Source organism: Globicephala melas, chromosome 19, assembly GCF_963455315.2.
Source record: "Globicephala melas chromosome 19, mGloMel1.2, whole genome shotgun sequence".
In the NCBI taxonomy this organism is placed as follows: domain Eukaryota; kingdom Metazoa; phylum Chordata; class Mammalia; order Artiodactyla; family Delphinidae; genus Globicephala; species Globicephala melas.
The window spans coordinates 15,568,173-15,588,373 of NC_083332.1; the positions used below are offsets into that span (position 1 = coordinate 15,568,173).

The window sequence follows — 20,201 nt, forward strand, 5'->3', positions numbered from 1 at the left end:
TTGTTCTGTATTGAATCCCTAGCACGTTGCACACAGTGGGCACACAATGAATGGTTCAGATTTTAAAAGGAGGGTTGAGGGATGGCGCACTCTGGCTCCCCCTCATGGCAGAAACTGGTATTTTGTAGCTTGGCGCTAGGAATCCATCCCATCCTCCCACCCCCTGGGCCCTTTTACCCAAGACACCTCGCTCTCCCTGATGGCTTCACCTGACCTCAGCCACCGAGGGTAACACACAAGAAGAAGAAGGAGGACTCCGGATGCTGCTGGAGGACTCAGGAGTCAGATCAGGTCCCTGGCACTTAGGTTGTTCCCTTGGCCGACGTAGGATCATTTCCAAGGCCTACACCCATCTAGAAACTTCGCCAGAATCTAGGATGTTATCCCACGAGGACAAGTCAAGCGAGCCAGATCACGAGAACGGCCCAGCCAGTCTTGGGCTCCCTTCACCATGCCCCTCACACATCACTTCAGAGAAGAATGACAGGACCCGACTTCCCTCCACATCTCTGCCTCTGGACCACGACAGGTGGGCTGAAGTCAGGGAGCGCCATCCTCTTACTGCCCATCCCATTCCTGGATCTCCAGTGAGGTTCAACATGTCCAAGGCCCAGGGTTTAGTCCTGCCAACCTCCAGGCCTGGTGTCTGAGTGGGGGAGCCTAGAGCAGACCTAGACTGAGTGACGACCAGCCCTGGAGAGACGTGGGGCAGAAAGGCCCCGATCAACCTGAACCAGGCCCTAGACCCCGAGAATCACAGGGTCTACACTCCCTGTCCACAGTTTCTTCCCTCCTCCTGTCACATCAGCTGGATTTGGCAACCGCCCACCTGATCCCCTAACACTGCTCTCGCTGAGGTCACCGCAGCCTTGATATCATTAAACAGAAGAGTCACTTGGGTCTGACTTGCCTGGTTTGCGTCAATCCATCCCTTCACCTACTGCTCCTAGTTAGTCTTTGTTTTTTAGTCTAGGGTTTTATTTGCCTGTCCCTTAAATATGGGGAAATTGGTGGCCTCAGTTCCCCATCACAGCTGACAGAGCCTTCATTTCTGTCCCCAGTTCCAGTCTTAGACCAGGGGTCCTAAGGCCTCCTGGCTGCCACGCCTTGGTGGCATGCCGATCCTCTGGGCCCCCCCATATCCACCAAGTCCCAGAGGCACTGGTGGTACAGTGGTGAGCACAGCTGCCTTCTGTATCCACCAAGTCCCACACTGGCCTCAGCATCTTCCCCAAACCTGCCCCTCCTCCCCGGTCCTGTATCAGGGCAGCTCCACTGTCTCTCCCCTGGCCAGAGCCCTGGGCCTTACCCTGGACACTTCTCTCCCCCACAGCCCTTCAGCTACATAACCCATCCACTCAGCTTCTTGAATGTCTCTCTCACCCACCCCCTAGTGCCCTCCCCCAGGCCGGCTCTGGTCCAGCCTTGTCCTCACCCACCCAGGTCCCTGCCCTGGTTTCCCCCAGGCTCCCAACCTCAGTCTTCTCCTCTGGTCCACCCTCCTCATAATGGCTAGAAGGATCTTCCTAAAGCCAAAACTGACCCTCTCCCTCCCTTGCATAGACTCCTCCGTGGCTCCCCAGTACTATCAGGTTAGAGTCTGAGCTCCTCAGCCTGGAGGTCCTGAACCTTGCCCCCCCTTCCTGCCTCACTTCTACCACGGCACCCCCAGTGCCTGGCACTCCCTAAGCCCTAGCTTGGGCTGTCCCTCTGCCTGGAACACCTTTCCCACTGCTCTTTGCCCATCTATCTCCTTCAGACGTCATTCTCAGATCACGTCTCCTTCATGAAGCCCTCCCTGACCACACCCTGGGCTGAGACAGGCCCCTTTTCTGGGCTCCTGCAGTCTCCTAGGCTTCCCTCCTCACCACGGCTCTGCTCGCTCTGAGCTCTCACTGTCTGAGGGGCAGGGCTGGGGGCTGCCTGAGGCATTGCAGCATCACCCAGCGCAGGGCAGGCCCAGAGAGGACACTCAAGGAACGTTGGCTGGTTAAAGGAATAACCATCCTCGGCCTCATCCAGGGACTTCAGACAGAACTGGGGGGTGGTTCTCTCCCCAGAGGGGGCATCCCAGCTCCAGACCCCTGAACGATCCCCCAGCCCCAACAGACAGAGACAAGGGCAAGGGCCCAGGCCCAAGCTTAGAAAAATAGGACTTTCTTGTTGTGTCCCGGTGCCCGCGACACCCTCCCCATCAGAGTTTTAAAAACCGTGAGCAATTTGGTGAGTCTGAAGCCAGGTCCCACAGGGTGTCCGGGTCCTGCTACCCCTGGAGCCAGAAGGGCCATAGAGGTGGGCGCGAAGCTAGGGTCCCGTGGGTTCATGGCTGGGCCCCCAGGGCTCACAGTCCAGCTGGACCACGGTGTGGGCCCTGGGTGCGGCCGGCTCAGGAGCCGGCGGGGCCAGCGTGGGGCCCAGGGCGCCATTGGTCTGGGAGCAAACGCTGCTGACAGGCGCAGGTGCCTTGGTCTTGCCCGGGGGTTGGCCACCGTGCACCTTGTAGCGCATGAGCAGCACGAAGATGAAGACCAGTACCGAGGCCACGATAACACCACCCAGTGCGATGATCATAGTGCCGCCCAGGAAGGGTGCGTGCGGGGCCCCGCAGGGCCGCAGCGCTGGCTCAGTGGAGAAGCGGTGGCAGCCCACAGGCCGTGTGGCTGTCAGCCCCGTGGCGCCGTCCTCGTACACGGCTAGCACACACAGATCGTAGGTGCGGCCTGATGCCAGGTCCGTCAACAGGAAGGAGCTGCTGTCAGCTGGGATCATCCTGGAGGGACAGACAGGTGGGAGTCAGGCCTCCGGCTGCCCAGTACCCACCCTGCACTCTGCCCCAACCCTCCGAGCTGGAGGATTTCCCCCCAGGCCACTGTCTCATTTCACCCTAGCCCCTGAGTTCCCTGTAACCACTACAGGAATTCCCTTTGGTCTGATACCCACCAGCTGCCCAATATCCCTCCGTTCTGTTAGCCTGTTTCACCCGAGCCCACCCTCTCATTTTCCCACTGCTCGAATACCCATGTGATCTCCCTGTGGCCTTAACGCCCAAATTCCCTCTAGTGCCGCTGCCCGCTTCCCCTCTGCGCTGCTGCCCAGCTTCCCGCTAGCCCCACTGCCCCCCATGTGGGGTTTCATTTTACCCCACTGCCTGGTTCCCATCCTGCACTGCCCCCCAATTTCCCACCAACCTCCAAGTTCCCTCTAGCTCTGCTGCCCAGTTTTTCTCCACTCTCCTGCCTGACTTCACGCTGGTCCCCCCACCCTACTCTCCCCTAGCTCACTGCCCGAGTCTCTCCAGTTTACCCCATTTCCCGCCAGCCCACCACCGAGTTCCCTCCAGCCCTACTGCCAGACATCTCTCCAACTCAGCACCCAGTTTTGTTCTAATGCTGTCTGGTATCCCTCTAACCGGATGCCCATTTCCTTCTAGCCACACCCCCCCCACGCCCATCCAATTTCCCTCTAATCCCACCTCCCAGTCTCCCTCTAGACCTTCACCTAATTTCCCTCTGCTCCTCTGACTTTCCTCCAGCAGGTGCCTGGTTTCCCTTTTCCAGCTGCCTGACCTTCCTCTAGTGTTAAACCTAGAATTCTCTCTAATCTAACCACCCGATCCCCCCATACTGCTGATGCCCGATTTCCTTCTAACCTGCCAATGACTGTCCCCCAAGCCCCGCTGCCGCTGCTGTGTTATTATTACCACACCCACAGCCTGCTTTCCAGTGAGTCCTGTCATCTGGCTCCATTTTCATTAAACTGATGTGCCTCAGTTATCACTGCTGAGTTCTTTTCCTCCCTGTTGCCTTATTTCTTTCCACTTCTGTCCCCGATTCTCTTTTATCTCTCTAGCCTGGTTTCTATTTATCCTTATTTTTCCCATTCCCTTTTACCCTCAGTACCCAATTCCACTATATTTCCTTTTGTAGCGTGGCGCCCTGTTGCAGATTTAACTTGTTTTATAATCTGTTTTATTCTTAAACTGCTTTAATGAGGGAACTCCATGATTATCTCTAGGAGGGTGATGATCTAGGAGAGCATTTGTCCCGTCCCCTGACAGGCAAGGTAGATAGGACTTGTGTGATTTTCAGGTGTGGGCCCTCCATGGAATCTACTGAGTACCACTGTCTACGAAAGGGAGTGGAAAAAGCTCGTTGGATTTCCGGGACTGAAAAGGAAATCAAGTGACTATCTTTTGATGTTTGGGCTTCTGGGGAGGCACAGGGAACCCAGGTACTGGGTTTACAAGGTGAAGACCCCAGGCCTTGGGAGGCCCAGTCCTCTGCAGCCAGGTGTCAGAGACTGTACCCTTGGCCCAGCCTGGCAGTGAGAACAGGGAGCCATCCACAGGCATCCATGCAAGCCTGGACTTGGGCGAGATGTGTCAGCACATCTGGATGAGAGCCCCCTAGTGACCACATGTGGCCACAGCAGATGTTCCATGTGCTCTCCGGCTTGGGGGCAGAAGTTACGTAACCCGCCTCTTGGAGTGCGTAAACCCCAAGTTTTGTGTTTGCAACAAGAGAAGGGAGAAGGGAGGCCCCAGCAGTGGTCGACTGAACATTCCTGTTCACCCAGAGGTGGAGCTTGAACTAGGTTTAATTTGATTTAGAAAACCAAAAGTTGAGATGTCACCACGTTGGAACTCCAAACACATGGAGCAGGTCGCACCGCACAAACGCAAAGCCTAATCTCTATGTAACGTCCTCCCCCGTTTTCCTTTTAGCCTCTGGTCTGAGTTCCTTTGCAGCCGGGCTGCCTCACTGCATTTTTCCCATGATCCGTGTACTCTCCCGCTTGATCTCTTTTTCCTCCTGCAGACTGGTTTGAGTCTAGCCCTGTCATCTGGAAAAACCCGGCTTCTCTTTACTACTTAAGTTGGTTTGTATCCCCTCAACTTTGCCCCTCACCCCCAATTATCTTTTTACTTTTCTGGCCTGATTAGTATTTATGCTTGCTGCCTTCTTTCTTTTTTACCACTGTTGCCAGATTTCTTTTACCCTCTCTGCCTGATTTCTTTTACCTCTGCTGTCTGATTGCCTTTGTAACCTTGCAGCCTCACTTCCAGTGCTGCAACCTGGGGTATCAGTAGGTGTTCCTCCAGCCCTCCCTCCACCTCGCTCCCCCACCCAACCTGCCCGCCGCCTGGACCCTGCACCTGTAGACGAGGATGTCGTCGGCTGAGCTGTTGTACTGGATTTGGTACATACGGATGCCTGGGATAGGCCGCTGATCTGGCCACTGGACTAGAGCAGCTGTGGCCCCATGCTCAGTCACCTGGACGCCACGGTCGGTAGGGGGCCCTGCGTCAGCCGCCTTGGAGGAGGCAGAGACCGAGGCAGCAGAGGGCGGGGTGAGGGCATCAGGATCCCCGTCCCGCGGGGGGTCGCAGCTTGTGCTGTTGGCTAGCTGGGGGGGCGGCGGGGGGCCCACGGTCAGCTCCACAGCAGCCGTGGCCTCGCCAGCTGCATTGGCCGCGATGCAGGTAAAGATGCCGCCATCGCCCGGCTCGGTGACCAGCAGCTCCAGCGTCCCGTTAGGGAAGGCGCGAGCTCGGCTCGAGTTGCCCAGTAGCCGGCCCTGGGGTGACACCCAGCGCACACGGGGCTCGGGGTCGCCCACTGCCCGGCAGCGCAGGGCGGCTGGCCGACCGGCAGGCACGGCCAGGGGTGGCGAACGGTGTGTCACCACGGGGGGCTCGCACACAAACTCCTCCTCACCCACAGCCCAGAAGTAGCGGCCACCCAGGGCCGGTGGGGAGGCGCAGGCCTCGAGGTCGTCCTCCCGCGCCAGCCGCCGGAGCCACACCAGCTCGCAGTTGCAGTGCAGGGGGTTCCCGCCGAAGGCCAGCACCAGGGCGGACGCGGGGGAGCCGCGGGGCCTGGCCAGCAGCGGCAGGCGGGAGAAGAGTGGGTCGGGTGGGATGGTGGTTAGGCGGTTGGAGGTCATGTCCAGCCGTGCCAGCTTGTGCAGGCGGGAAAAGGCGCCGGCGGGCACGGAAGCCAGTAGGTTGTGGTCGAGGCCCAGCGTGTTGACGTTGCCCAGGCGGCCCAACGCCTCCCAGGGCAGCTGTTCGAGGTTGTTGTAGGAGAGGTCGAGGTCCTCGAGTGTCTCAGCGCAGTCGTCCAGGGCCCCAGCCGCCAGCGCTGCCAGCTGGTTGTTGCTCAGGATGAGGTGGCGTAAGTTGACCAGGCCGCGCAGCTGCCCCTCACCCAGCGAGGTCAGCCGGTTGCCGTCCAGGTGCAGAGCGCGCAGGGCGCGAAGGTCAGCGAAGGCGCCGGCGGCCACGTGGCGGATGGTGTTGCGTGACAAGCTCAGGTGCAGCAGGCCCGTCATGTTGGCCAGGTCACGGCGCCGCACGGTCGCGATGAAGTTGTCCGCCAGGCGCAGCTCGGCCGCCCGGCGGTCCAGCGAAGGTGGAACGAACAGAAGGCCTGCCCCCGGGCACAGCACGCTTAGGGGCAGGGACTGTGTCTGGCAGCGGCAGCGGCGGGGACACGGGCTGGGTGTGGCTGGCTGGAGTGGAGACGAGGCGGGGGCCAGCGGCAGCAGGCAGAGGAGCAGAGGGAGGACGGCCATCGCGGGCAGGGGCGGCCTGCAGGGAAGAAGGGGGGAGTTAGGGCGGGCTGAGGCCAGGAGTGGTGGGGGGGGCTAAAGGGGGTTGGGGTGGTCTGAGACCAGAAGAGAAGGTCACAGAGCAGAAGACTTGGTCAAAGATGGTCAGAGGGAAGGGAGGTGATTAGAAACAGTTAGCGACAGTCAGAGAACAGGATCAGTAGTCAGGGTGGGTAGAAGGCAAGCCAGAGAGCTTTCGACGTGGTCAGAGAGATACTCAGAGATGGCCAAAGAGACAAGAGTTGGTCAGGGTAGCGGGAATGACTAGAAGTAGCCAGACGTGACCAGAGAAGAGAGGTGGTTAGAGATGGTCAAGAAGATCAGAAGTGGACAGAGAGGGGAAGTGGCCAGGGGCGGTCAGATCCAGGAGAGATGGTCAAAGATGGTCCAAAATGGTCAAAAGGCAGAGAGGCAGTCAGAGAGAGGAGGAGAGGACAGACATGTCAGAGACAGCTGGACATGGGACAGCTGGTTAGGATGATGGGTGTGGGGAGAAGTCATCAGAGAGAGGAAAGGCAACCAGAGATGTTAGAAATGATCAGAGAACACCAATGAGCAAGAGAGACAGAGAGAAGAGAGGTGGTCAATAAAGGCCAGGATGGTCACAGACTGGCAGCTGGAGTCAGGAGTGGGTGGAGGGCAAGAGAGATGGTGAAAGATGGTCCGAGAGAGGAAAGGCGGATAAAGGAAGTCAGAGAGGAGAGATGGATGGAAGCGGCTGGAGAGAAGAGTGGTAGAAAAAGAGGTCAAAGATGGTCAGAGACAGTCACAGGTCAAGGCTTAGGGTCAGGGGTAGACACGGTCACGAGAGCTGCTGAAAGATGATTAGAGAGCGGTACCTTGGACAGCGATGTCAAAGGTGGTCATTGAGTGAAACAGTAGACAGAGGTGGCTGGAGAGAGAAGCTGTGGACAGGGGGGTTAAAGATGATGATCAAAGACAGAAGTGGCAGACAGAGATGGTCACTGAGAGGAGTGGTGGCCAGAGGTAGCCAGAGAGAAGAACAGTGGACAGAAGTGTCAAAGATGATCAGAGAGAGGACAGGTGAATAGAGACGGTCAGTGAGAGGAGAGGCAGAGAAAGGAGACTGGAGAGCGGAATGGTGGACAGGAGAGGCAGCTGGAGATGATCAAATAAGACAGATGGTAGGAAGACGCTGGAGAGCCGGCGGGGCGGGGGAGGGGGTGGTGGTGAGTGGGTCACAGACCTGGAGATGCCATCAACTGGGGAAGAGGAGGTTAGAGAGAGGCAGGGCTGGCCAAACGTCCAGAGAGTGTTTGAAGCAGAGCAGGAGCTGGAGGCAGACCCTTGTGAGGGGATATGTTTCCTGGGGAAACTCCAAAGGTGCCCAGGGGAACCTGGTAATCCTTACCTCCACCCCCAGTCACAAAGTTCCTCCCAAGTCCCTCCCCACCGTGGGGTCTCCCAGTAGTCTTACCTGAGCTGGAAGCAACCCCAGGGAGCAGAGTCCTCAAGCTCCAAGGGGGTCAGGGGTCTGGAGGGGGTGCCTGGTCATTCCTTCCCCGTCCCCAAGGCCTCTGCAGAGGGACCGTCTGTTGTGTCTCAGCTCAGATTTGTGGCCACGGAGTCTTGATACTTTGATAGACCTGGACACTTTGGGTCCTAGATCTCCAAATACTGGGCCCCTAAGGGTCCAGTTTTAGAGACCCAGGCCCCAGTTTGGGTTGCTTGGAGTCATGGTCTCCCAGCTCCAGTCCTGGGATGCTCAACAGTCAAATGGAGAGTTTAAGCTCTGAGTCCCAAGCCCAGTCTTGGGATCCAATACTGGGGTGCTGGGTTCAGATACTGGGGCTCTGAGTCAAGATTTGCCCCAAATTTCAGTATTCGGGTTTGCAGCAAGGACTTCAGGCCCAAACTCAGGTTTAGGCCCTTTGGAATGCCAGGGTTCAGATCTTGGGATCTGAGGCCTAAAGTCTCAGGGTTGGGGTCCCAAATAGGGGGTTCCACTGTATAGAAATGAGAATCCAGTCCCAGATTTCAAGGTCCCAGGCGCAGAACTCAAGAGTTCAGCTCCAGATCTGGGGTTTCAGATGCCAAATCTTGAGGTTCAGGCTCCAAATCTTGGGGTCCATATTCCAATTCTTGGGGTTCAGGCTCCAAATCTTGGGGTCCCAGGGACTGATGTTGAGATTTCAGCCCCAGATATTGATGTTCAGGCTCCAGGTCTTGGGGTCCCAGCCCCAAATCAGGCTCCCAGGCTTGGGCTTCCAGATCTCTGGAGCCAATCTCGGGGTGCAGGCCCCAGATTTCGGGGTGCGGGTCCTGGATCTGGGGTGGCGGCGTCCCGACTTGCTTCCCGGGCTGCGGCGGGGGCTGGCCCAGAGGGAGGGGGGCGGCTGCGGTGGGGGCGGGGGGGCGGCCAGGCAGCCCCGGGGGCCGGGGTGGGGCGAGGCCTGGACAGACACGGACACGCGGGGTGGGGGCACCGCAGCACAGGCCGGGGCGCAGGGGGGAGGGGCCGCGCTCAGAGACCCCTCCCCCGCCGGGGCCGGGGCGGGGGCCGGGCAGGTGCGGGGCAGGCGGGCCGGGTCCGGGCGCTCCCGCGGCCTCTTCGCCGGGAACCCAGGGCCGTGCGCGCGCCCGTGCTTAAAGGCGCAGGCCCCGCGCGCGCCCGCACTTAAAGGTGTAGGCAGGTCCCCTCCCTCAAAGGCGCGCCCCTGGCCTCACCTCTCACGGAGTCGTTCTGGCTTTGCTTCGGAGGGAGAATCCTTGGATAAAGAGACAGTCAGAGAGATAGAGACACAGAGACTGAGACAGAGAGACACACAGAGATAGCGAAAGACAGATAAAAAGGCAGGCTTAGATTGAGGGACAGAGAGGAGTAGAATGAGAGGGAGGCAGATAGAGAGACAGAGAGATAGGAAGGGACACACATATTCAAGGAGAGATGGAAATACAGAGACAGTGACAGACCCAGAAAGAAAAAGAGAGACAAGAGACAGCACAAGTTAGAGATCGAGATAAAGTCAGAGAGACAGAGAAATGGGAGAGAGACAGAGACAGAGACAGACTGACCTGGGGCAACTCAGCTATGAGGATGGGTACGTGTATATATGTGTGTGTCCAGGTCTCATTCACAGCCTTGAATGTGGTTCTCCACCCCAGAGCCCCCGGCCCCCACAGAAGCCTGTATCCTTCTGTCCCTGTGCCCCAGCACCACCTCTCTGGGATGTCCGTCCCTCAGGTGGAGTTTCCTTTCTTGAACCCTGCCCAGCAACAAGCCTGATCTTTCAGGCCAGAGGGGAGACTCTGCTCCTTCCTAAGACTCCTTGCCCTGGCTGCAAGGGGAAAACTTGGCTCCTGTGCCCTGTGCCCTCTGGATGTAGAGCTAGACCTCAAGATACACTGGCCAGATATCCCATGGAGGAAGGAGAAATTAGGAATTGGGAGAGAGGCAGGGGGTTGGCTGGGTTGACCCAGAAAAGTATGTCCACTGCCTTCCCCTCTCCCCAACTCAGGTCCACTGCCCCACAGAATATCCTACTAGAATTGTACTAACACATGACTCACCAGGAGTGGTGTCTTCCTGTGCTGATGCTTGTGGAGGATAGTGGAGGAGAGGATAGGGGGGTGGGTTCCACATGTTTCCTGGCAGATGGTGTTGCAGGAAGAGGAATGTGGGCCGTGGTCTACAAGCCTCGCCTGGGAACGTTGCTATTGGTTATAGCAGCGTGGGGGACTTAATCTCTTGCAAACCCTCGTCCGAAGGGGGCATAGCCTTGGCTTGTGGTCATGGCCCTACCCTGGGGGGACCTGATCAAAAACCACCCCCGGGAACCCCCCACTGAGCAGAGGAGTAAAGTAACCTTGTTGGGGGCGGGGGCATGAATGCACATCCACCCTGGCATCCCTAGCTCTGCTGAAGGTTTCAGAACAGACTTTTGGCTCCTTCCACTTGTGTGTATTGAAAAATTGCAGCTAAAATTAACTCAGCTCTAGGGTCCACCTTTCCCAATCATTAGCAAAGTTCATCAGTGCTCCTGGCCCAGCACAGCAGATACGGTTTCTCAGAAGCTCAGAAAGATGGTGAGAAATTTCAGAGATGCTGCAGAAGTGGTGGAGGTGGGGGAGATAGAGGAAAATACTTGGAGACAATCCCAAACAGACTGGGATTAGAATTCAGAGGATCTGGCTGATTTGGTGTATGGCCCCAGGAAATAGGCAAGGGAGGGAGGGGGAAGAGTGAGGCAGAGGAGGAACAAAGTTAATAGAAGGTGCAGACGAGGAATGGGTTACCTCTTCGGGCAACTGGGGCTCAGTTCTGCTGGGGAACATTAAGGAACCCTGTAGAACACATCAGAATTGTCGTTCCTTCCCTTCCTTCCCTGCTGCAAAGTTCAGAGAGGCTGGGGCATTTGTCCACAGAATCTTGCCCCCTTTGGCGATGACTCTCCCTTGGTGAGAGGGGGTGGTACTGAGAGCCATCTGAGATCTGAGGTGGAAAAGCAGAGGGATGACTTGCATGAACTAGACCCAAGGTCCTCACATTTTAGCTGCATCAGGATCACTGGAGGACTTGTTAACCATCGATCTCCAGGCCCCATTCCCAGAGTTTCTGATTTGCATGTCTACCTTCCCAGGTGATGGTAATGCTGCTGGTCCAGGGACCACACTTTGAGAACCACTGGGCTAAACCAGGAACATCTGCAATGTGTGTGGTACTGTCCACCACACCTATGCCAAAACCTTGTGAATTGAGGGCATGCAGCACCCCAAATGTGTGCCAAAGAAACTAACATGTTTAGAGACATAAAGAGAGATTTGGCAACAAAGAAAGGCAGAGGCCAAGATGCTAGTTCAACATTTACTTTGGATTTCTGGGCATGGTTGTGTGCTAGATGACACTGCAGTAAAAGTGTGACCAAGACAGCGTCAGGTCCTGCTTCACTGAGCTCACATTCTAAAAGGGAGTAAGACACATCTCTAGACAGCCTGGCGTGGTCAGGGTGGGGATGGGAGAAGCTTGGGCTAGAAAGATTGGGACTGTCATGACAGAAGTCCAGGCCATAGTGGTCAAAGTGTGCTAGGGGAAGCACAGGGCAAAATAATAAGGGCTCTGATGACAAAGCACAGGCCACAGTGGTCAGGGCTCTCATGGGGGAAACAGAGGGTGTGGGCCCCAGAGGCAGAGTCCAACCCTTCTCCCCCGAACTCCCCCACCCCCGGAGTCAGGAGGGCTTCCCGGAGGAGGGGGTCTTTATACTGAGATCTTAAGGATAAGTACGAATGAAGCAGGTGGGCAAAGGCACCCCCTATGCCGTTTGTGTGCCCTCATGCCACAGCATGTGCAGTCTGGGGGGGTGGTCCCTGTGGTGCCTGAATAGCACCGTGTATGTGTCTGCATGTGCTGTAATCTCTCATTGGCTCCTGGAAGGGGATCCTGGTGGGATGCTCGTTTGGGGGACTCCGCTTAATTGCTGCATTTACATAATTGTAACATCTGGAGAAGGGGACAGAAGCAGTGGAAACAGCCACAGCAGGAAGAATGACGTTAAATTGCCTGAGAGCTGAGGGAGACTTGGGGGGAAGGGAACTGCTCATATCCACACACAGAATCTGCCCCAAAATACACATCCATACTCACACATGCACATCACATACTCAGAGGCTCACCAGAACACACATGGATACAGCAGGCACATGGACCTTATATCACCTGGACTCATGTTCAAATACAGGGGCATACAAAAGTGAATACTTAGACACACTTCCAGAACACACACACAGACTCACACTCAGACATGTGAGAGGTCACATGTGCAGAAACACACTCTGCACACAGATTCTCTCTTGTACACATGTGTGAGCCACACTCCCACACATATGCACAGAAACATATTCAGAGAGTCACATCAGACACCTCCATGGGATGGGCATACACATGCACATGCACGTGTGCACACACACATTCAAACCAGTGGATTCAGTCTGTCTGCCAAAAAGGGGTCGCTTTATAAATAAACTTAGGCCCCTTCCAAGTCAGGGGGTTGTTAGCGCAAGAAGGGATGGAGGTGGTATCTCCTTATCCTCAACTAGTACCTACCAACTCCTTGTACAACCCAAGTCCAGTCAATGGGGTTCATTGAAATTAGCTCGGCTTTGTAATTAGCACATGAATCAGAGCTGAGAACTAGGGACTCACTTTAAAGATCATGTCTGAAGGTGCACCCCCATGTGGAGGGGTCAAAAGAGTGGGGCAAGGAGATGAGTACATCCTCTCCATCCACACCCCGTACACGCATTCTAACCACCCTAAATCAGATTGATGGGTCCCAAACAAGCACTGACTTCTACACAGCAACCAGGAGACCCTCTACATGAGGTTCCGCTGAACTACGTGGAAGACGGAATGCAACTTTCAAGGTCTGCTTTAATGACTTCCAGCTATCAACATGGAAGAACACTTCCATAAGAACATGGGGAAAGGTTTACATTTGTGCAAAGAATGGAGGGAAATATGCCGAAAACTTTTAACTAGCAAACATAGAGACTTTGGGCCACTGTATAGACCTGCTCTGTGAAAGCCTGAATGCCACAGTTGGGGATTAGAGGGTCATTTTACAGAATGACAAGGAGGGCTCAAGCTTTACTGATATCTGGGGCCAGAAAGGAAGAATCAGTGTGTTAGTGAATGCAATGCCAGCTGCTGTAACAAATAACCCCCTGATTCTCAGTGACTTAATACAATAGTTTATTTCTCGCCACAGGTGTCCTGCGTGGTTGGCAGCTATCCTCCATCTGCTGATTCACATGCCAGATTTGTTAATCTTGCACCTCCATTATTTCCTAGGGCTCAGAATTATCTGCTTCTACCTGGCAAATGGGAGGAGACAGAGTGGAGACGTTTCACCAGCTTCTTAAAAAAACTTGGCCCAGAAGTGACATTCTACAGATTTCCCTTCTGCTCATATCTGATTGGAGAGATGCAAGGGGGGCTGAGAACATATTTCTAGGCTGGGCATCTCCCTCTCAGTCACAATTATGCAAGGAGAGTGTGGATTATAATGGAGCCGACATCAACCACCACCAGATCCACAACCTCAGGGGAAGCAGCAGAAAGAGGCTATGGAATCTCCTTCCCTCCACTACATGGAGTCCTGCTCCAGGGAGAAGTTCCCAGCCCCACCCTGACCACCCACCCACCCATCTACCCTGGTTCCCTGCCTTTGGGGTGGGTGACCACAAATTTGACTCCTTTGAGGGCAAAGAGAATCTGACTTGATTTGATAAATCTTTAGGTCACTGCAGAAGGATAATGGTGAGAGTCCGACACTCTTTCTCTAAGCATTTATTGAGCCCTTACTGTGTGTCAGGCCCGATGCTGGGAACATGCCCACGAATGAGACACAGTCCAGGCTTTGGAGTTGTGTCTCCTCACAGGGCAGAAAGAGAACAGATGATTTCTGAACCTGTGCTTGTCGCTGTGATATTTCATTATGAACAAGATGGGAGAGAGGGGAGGGGCAAGGAAACCACCAAGTCTGTCTGTCTGTTGGTGACGGTTGGGGTGGGGTTCAGGGAAGGGTTGGGGGCAACATTTGAGGGGGTCACCTGGACCAAAAGGGGATAGAGCTTTCTAGGTGTGAACACAATCCCTGTGTGCAGACCCATGTGCTAATCAGAAACCTATGATTCCAGTTCCTAACACAAACCACTGCTGATTCAAGTGCTAATCAGAAATCTGATCCCTGTGAAATCTGATCCCTAATCAGAATTCTGATCCCATGTTCTGATTCATGTGCTAATTCATGTGCTAACCATGTGCTAATTCATGTGGTAATCAACAGAGTTGATTGCAAACTCTGTCCTGGAGAAGGGCTAAATCACAAACTTGGGCAGGAACACATGCTGATAACCATCAACTCAAAGAGGTCCACGTTGCTAATGGCCATCTAGAGGTGATTCCTATGCTAATTACAATCTTGGGATCATTTAATAGAATGATCAGAGGGTGTTAAATTCATAGTGAAGAAGACTCTGAAGACTCTCAGACTCTGAAGCCTGACAGCCTGGGTTTAAATTCCATTCCTGTAAAGAGGGGGCTGATAGTAAATCAAATGTCTTTTGGGAAAATTAAATGAGTTAATACAAGTAAAGCGCTGGGAGCAGGGCCTGGCATCTAAGTGCTTACTCGCTAAGTACTAGCTGCAATAATAATGATAATATGCAGCCAACAGTTATTGTTCTGATTTCATGTAATTCTCATAGCGGGCCCTACCTGCAATCTCTTCACCACCTTCCTTGGCCCAGGTCTGAGGGCCTCATCCTCTGGAAAGGTTTCCCAGAGCTTCCCAGGGACCAGGGAGTCCCCAGTCCCGCCTTCGCCCCTGTCCCTTTCAGCACCCTTCCCAGGCCAGGGCGTAACCGCTCAATCGCCACTTGGGGGCAGCAACACACCGTTCAGCAGCTGCGCGCGCGGCGCATTGTGGGGCGCGTAGGCTTGAGGGCAGGTTAAGCGGTGGCTTGGGTCAGCATGCGAACTGCGTTTCCCGGAAGGCCACGCGACACCCTCTGCCTCACCTTGCTCAAATCTTGGAAGCGGAGGTCTCGCCCCCACAGAGGGCGCGCCTCCAGAGCGGCGCGGGGGATTATGGGGTGTAGGGACTGAGGCCCGCGCGGGAAGGAGGGATTGCTGCGCAGGCGTGGGTGGCCGGTAGCGCCCGCTGGACCTTAGCTGGTGGGTGGCCCTGGAGCTACAGACGCGGAGCTGAAGTTGAAGCAGCGGTGGAGGGTATGCAGTCCATTACTCGAGGAAGAGCGGGATCCCCGCCCCCCCGCCCCACCCCCCCGCCCCACACTGTGTGTGTCCTGGAACCAGCTCACCAGCCGTGAGGCTCTCTCCTGCATCTCCACTGTCCCTAGTATTTCCTTGGCGCTACAGTCTTTTTTTTTTTTTTAATTTATGTATTTATTTATTTTTGGCTGCGTTGGGTCTTTGCGGGCTTTCTCTAGTTGTGGCGAGCGGGGACTACTCTTCGTTGCGGTGCGTTGGCTTCTCCTTGCAGTGGCTTCTCTTGTTGGGGAGCACGGGCTCTAGGCACACGGGCTTCAGTAGTTGTGGCTCGTGGGCTTAGTTGCTCCGCGGCATGTGGGGTCTTCCCAGACCAGGGCTCAAACCCGTGTCCCCTGCATTGGCAGGCGGATTCCTAACCACTGCGCCACCAGGGAAGTCCCAGTGCTCCAGTAATGAGAGGAAAAAAAAAAAATCCTTCTTTTCTCTCATTTCGTTTTATAGCCACACCCCTTTTTTAAAAAAACCACCTTACTATAGTAACGTTCAACCGTGCACAAAAATAGAATAGTACGATGATCCTCCAGCTACCCATCCAACAATTATCAACATATGACCAGTCTTGTTTTATTTTTTCTGCTTCCCTCCCTGGCTGAATTTGTTTAAAGCAAATGCCAGACATCATATGATTTCATCCATAAATACTTCTGTATGTATCTCTAAAATATAAGGTTCTTAAAAAAAAAACACCTTTATCACCTAAAAAACGAATAATTCCATAATATTATCCAATATCCAACCCATCACCAAATTTCCGTGATCATCTTATAAATGTCTCCTAACTGTTAGCTTGTTCAAATCAGAATCCAAACAGGATAGTGCATTGCATTTTGTTGGTACCTCTTTAAGTCTTTTTCGATGACAGTTCCCCCTCACTCCCATCTATCTCACAGTCTGATTGCACTTCTTGGTGTCCTTTAATATGTTCTTCGGTCCCCTGTATGCCCTGCAAACTGGTAAATCTAGAAGCTGGGTCCGATTCAGATTCAATTTAGGGATAAGTATGCTTCGTGGGTGATGACAAGTCCTTCCATCAGGAGGCACATAATACTGCCTGGATGTTTCTTTTTTTGTGTGATGTTAATATTCAGTGTTGGGTTTGAGTGTTGTCGGCCTGATCCATCCATTATGAAACCACAGCCAAACCTCAGGAAGTGTCTCCATGATCTCCCCTCCATCTCTCTCCCTCTATTTCACAAATGTTGGCGCCTATTGCTAAACCTCTTCCTTGTTGCTAAGCTCAAGAGGCAATTCTCCATCCTCAACTCACTGGTCCTGTAATAATGGACCTGTCCTATGCTGTCCAGTAGGGTAGCCACTAGCCACACAAGTGGCTTTTGAGAGGTTAACTAGTTCTAATTGAGATGTGTGCTGTAAGTATAAAATACACACTGCGATTTCAAAGACAGTACAAAAAGAAGAATGTAAAATATCTCAAGAATTTAAAAAATATTGATAACATGTTGAAACGATAGTTTTGGGATATATTAATAATAAAGTACACGAGAGAGCTATTTTATTAAAAGTACTTTCACCTGTTTACTTTTTAAGTGTGGCTACTAGAAATTTTAAAATCACCTATGTGATTCACATTACATTTCTAGTAGAAAGTGTTGTTCTAGACCAGTGGTTTTCAAGTGTGATCTCTGGACCAGCGGCGTTAGCGTTAGCATCAGCATCACATGACAACTTGTTAGAAATGCAAATTCTCTGTCGCCCTGGACCTACTGAACCAGAGTCTCTGGGGATGGGACCCAGCAGTCTGCATTTTACCAAGTCCTCCAGACCATTCCTGTCTGAAAACTCCCCTCCCAGTTTCTGTGACACAGTACCCTCCCAAACCCACCTACTTCTCACCCCTTCACTGTTAGCACCGTGGTCTGAGCATCATTCGGTCCTACCTGGACCACTGCAATTGCTTACAAACTGGTTTCCTGGCATCTAATCTACTTGTAGTTGTAGTTGTAGTTTCCTGGCATCTACCCTACTTGTAGTTCTCACACACAGCTCTGGGGCTCCTCCAAAAACATAAATCAGATCACATTACTTCCCTGCTTAAAACCTTCCAGTGACTTCTTATTGCATTTAGAATAAAATCCAAACTCCTTCCTGTGGCCCCTGCAGCCTCCCCATCTTCACATCATCCCCCAGCTCGCCCTTCGCTTTTTCTGCCCCAGCCTTGCCACCTTTCTCGCTGTTGCTCACACTCCCAGCTCTTTCTTGCCTCGGGGATTTTGTGATGGCCATTCCCTCTTCTGAGAACACGGTTCTTTGTAGGACTGGCTCTCTCTTTTCCTTCGGGCCTCAGCTTAGATGTCCTCATCTCCATGCTGCCATGTGTCATTAAAGCCCGGCTCCCTGCACCCATGTTCACACAATGTCACCCACCTTTCATTCTCAGCATGGCACGTACCACACACTGTTCTTCTTCATTTGTCTTATCATGTATGCACACGGGGGCAGGAACTCATCTCTCTAGCCCACCACTTTGTCCTCAGCTCCTCCCACAGTGCCTGCACACAGTAGGTGCTTAAAAAAGGTCTTTTCACTGACCCAGCATGTGAACTTCCCCAGCATGTGAACTTCTACAGCTGCTCCTCCTCAGTCTCTCTAGCTTCCTCCACCTACTCTGAAATCAGAGGACCGTTGGCATCCATGGTGTTTGAAATCTCAGAACGTTCCCCATGACAATCCTGATTTCTGGCTTCTGCCACATTGGGATATCTGACAACACAGAGCCCACTTTCCAACTTGGGACCAGTAGTCTGGAGCTGCTATACCTGTGAGGGCTTGCTGAGGATACAGAAAACAAAGAACAGAGGGACGTTAACACATCGGGGTGGTTATGCAGCAGATGGAGGTGCTGAGGGGCCAAACAAGAGCCAGTGAAGCCATCGGAAATTAACAGCAGTGGGAAGCCACCGCTGCTCCAGGCTGGAAGAACAAAGGGAGGAGGTGGTGTCACCAGAGCCTGTGAGCCACAACTACTGAGCCCACGCGCCTAGAGCCTGTGCTCCACATCGAGAGAAGTCACTGCAATGACAAACCCGCGCACTGCAACGAAGAGTAGCCCCTGCTCGCCACAACTAGAGAAAGCTGGCACGCAGCAACGAAGACCCAATGCAGCCAAAAATCAATAAAATAAAATAAAATAAAAAAGAAATTCACAAAGACCTCAGTGGGGCTGTTCTCGTGAGGTGTCTGTGCTGTGGCTGGAGTCCGATGTTGACTGGGGTGGGGTCATTTGAGAACTCTAGGGGCTGATGTCCAAGGTGGCTCACTCACACTGCTGGCAATGTTGCTGGCTGTCGGTTGAGAGCTCGGTGGGCTGTTGACCAGAGCAACTACACGTGGCTACTCCAGCATGGTGACCTTACATGGTGGCCGGCTTCTTCCAGAGCATGTGTTCCAAAAGATCCAGGCAGAAACTGTATGTTTGTTTGTTTGTTTTTATGACTTGGCCTCAAAAATCCCACGGCATCACTTCTGCAGTCACAAACCCACCCAGATTCAAGATGAAGCTACATAGATCCCACCTTTTGATGTGAGGAACTTGCTACAAAGAATGTTATTTGAGGCACTGATAGGAGTCCTTTTCTGTCTTGACTCTAGACATTCTCCTGAGATGAACTTCTCTGTTATAGTCTGGTGGCTTTGATGACTAACTACACGGCTACGATTCCGAGCCCTATTTGCAGCCCAGACCCTCTCTTGATGTATAGAATGGTTATCAACTGGACATCCCTCCTCCCAGATATTATGTAGACACTTCAAAATATCTAAACGCAGGTAATTCTCTTTTTTTCTTATTAGTTATCTATTTTATACATATTAGTGTATATATGTCAATCCCGATCTCCCAATTCATCACACCACCACCCCACCGCCACTTTCCTTGGTGTCCATACATTTGTTCTCTACATCTGTGTCTCTATTTCTGCCCTGAAAACCAGTTCATCTGTACCATTTTTCTAGGTTCCACATATATGCGTTAATATACGATATTTGTTTTTCTCTTTCTGACTTACTTCACTCTGTATGACAGTCTCTAGATCCATCCACATCTCTACAGATGACCCAGTTTTGTTCCTTTTCATGTCTGAGTAATATTCCATTGTATATATGTACCACATCTTTATCCATTCGTCTGTCGATGGACATTTAGGTTGCTTCCATGACCTGGCTACTGCAATGAACATTGGGGTGCATGTGCCTTTTGAATTATGGTTTTCTCTGGGTATATGCCCAGTAGTGGGATTGCTGGGTCATATGGTAATTCTATTTTTAGTTTTTTAAGACACCTCCATAGGGGCTGTCTCAATTTACATTCCCACCAACAGTGCAAGAGGGCTCCCTTTTCTCCACACCCTCTCCAGCATTTGTTGTTTGTAGATTTTCTGATGTTGCCCATTCTAATTGGTGTGAGGTGGTACCTTATTGTAGTTTCGATTTGCATTTCTCTAATAATTAGTGATGTTGAGCAGCTTTTCATGTGCTTCTTGGCCATCTGTATGTCTTCTTTGGAGAAATGTCTATTTAGGTCTTCTATCCATTTTTGGATTGGGTTGTTTGTTTTTTTAATATTGAGCTGCATGAGCTCTTTATATATTTTGGAGATTAATCCTTTGTCTGTTGATTTCTTTGCAAATATTTTCTCCCATTCTGAGGGTTGTCTTTTTGTCTTGATTATAGTTTCCTTTGCTTTGCAGAAGCTTTTTAGTTTCATTAGGTCCCATTTGTTTATTTTTGTTTTTATTTCCATTACTCTAGGAGGTGG

At 52.9% G+C, this 20,201-nt stretch overlaps 2 protein-coding genes across 4 annotated transcripts in view; one reads left to right on the forward strand and one right to left on the reverse strand.

Moving 5' to 3' along the window:
- Positions 1 to 1,433: 1,433 nt before the first annotated feature.
- Positions 1,434 to 8,960, reverse strand: LRFN3 (leucine rich repeat and fibronectin type III domain containing 3). Its single transcript, XM_030874644.2, has 3 exons — positions 8,051 to 8,960; positions 5,156 to 6,592; positions 1,434 to 2,770 (listed from the first exon to the last, which is right to left on the reverse strand). Exons 2-3 carry the CDS (start codon positions 6,574 to 6,576, stop codon positions 2,305 to 2,307), a joined length of 1,887 nt encoding a protein of 628 aa, XP_030730504.1. The 5' UTR covers positions 6,577 to 6,592; positions 8,051 to 8,960; the 3' UTR covers positions 1,434 to 2,304.
- A 6,216-nt stretch (positions 8,961 to 15,176) lies between these two features.
- Positions 15,177 to 20,201, forward strand: part of TYROBP (transmembrane immune signaling adaptor TYROBP) — a 28,151-nt gene continuing 23,126 nt past the window's right edge. Inside the window, exons 1-2 of one of the 3 annotated variants that reach the window (XM_060288879.2) lie at positions 15,177 to 15,364; positions 19,037 to 19,213. The gene's annotated coding sequence lies outside the window, so the exon portion shown is untranslated. The remainder of the gene's footprint in view (positions 15,365 to 19,036; positions 19,214 to 20,201) is intronic. The other 2 variants (XM_030874815.3, XM_030874814.3) reach the window with 2 other exon arrangements.

Bases quoted from the DNA above. Each gene is read 5' to 3' on its own strand.
- LRFN3 (XM_030874644.2), bottom strand. From the start codon at position 6,576: ATGGCCGTCCTCCCTCTGCTCCTCTGCCTGCTGCCGCTGGCCCCCGCC. The intron at 2,771-5,155 runs GTGCAGGGTCCA...CTGTCCCTCCAG, and splicing joins GACGACATCCTCGTCTACAG to GATGATCCCAGCTGACAGCA.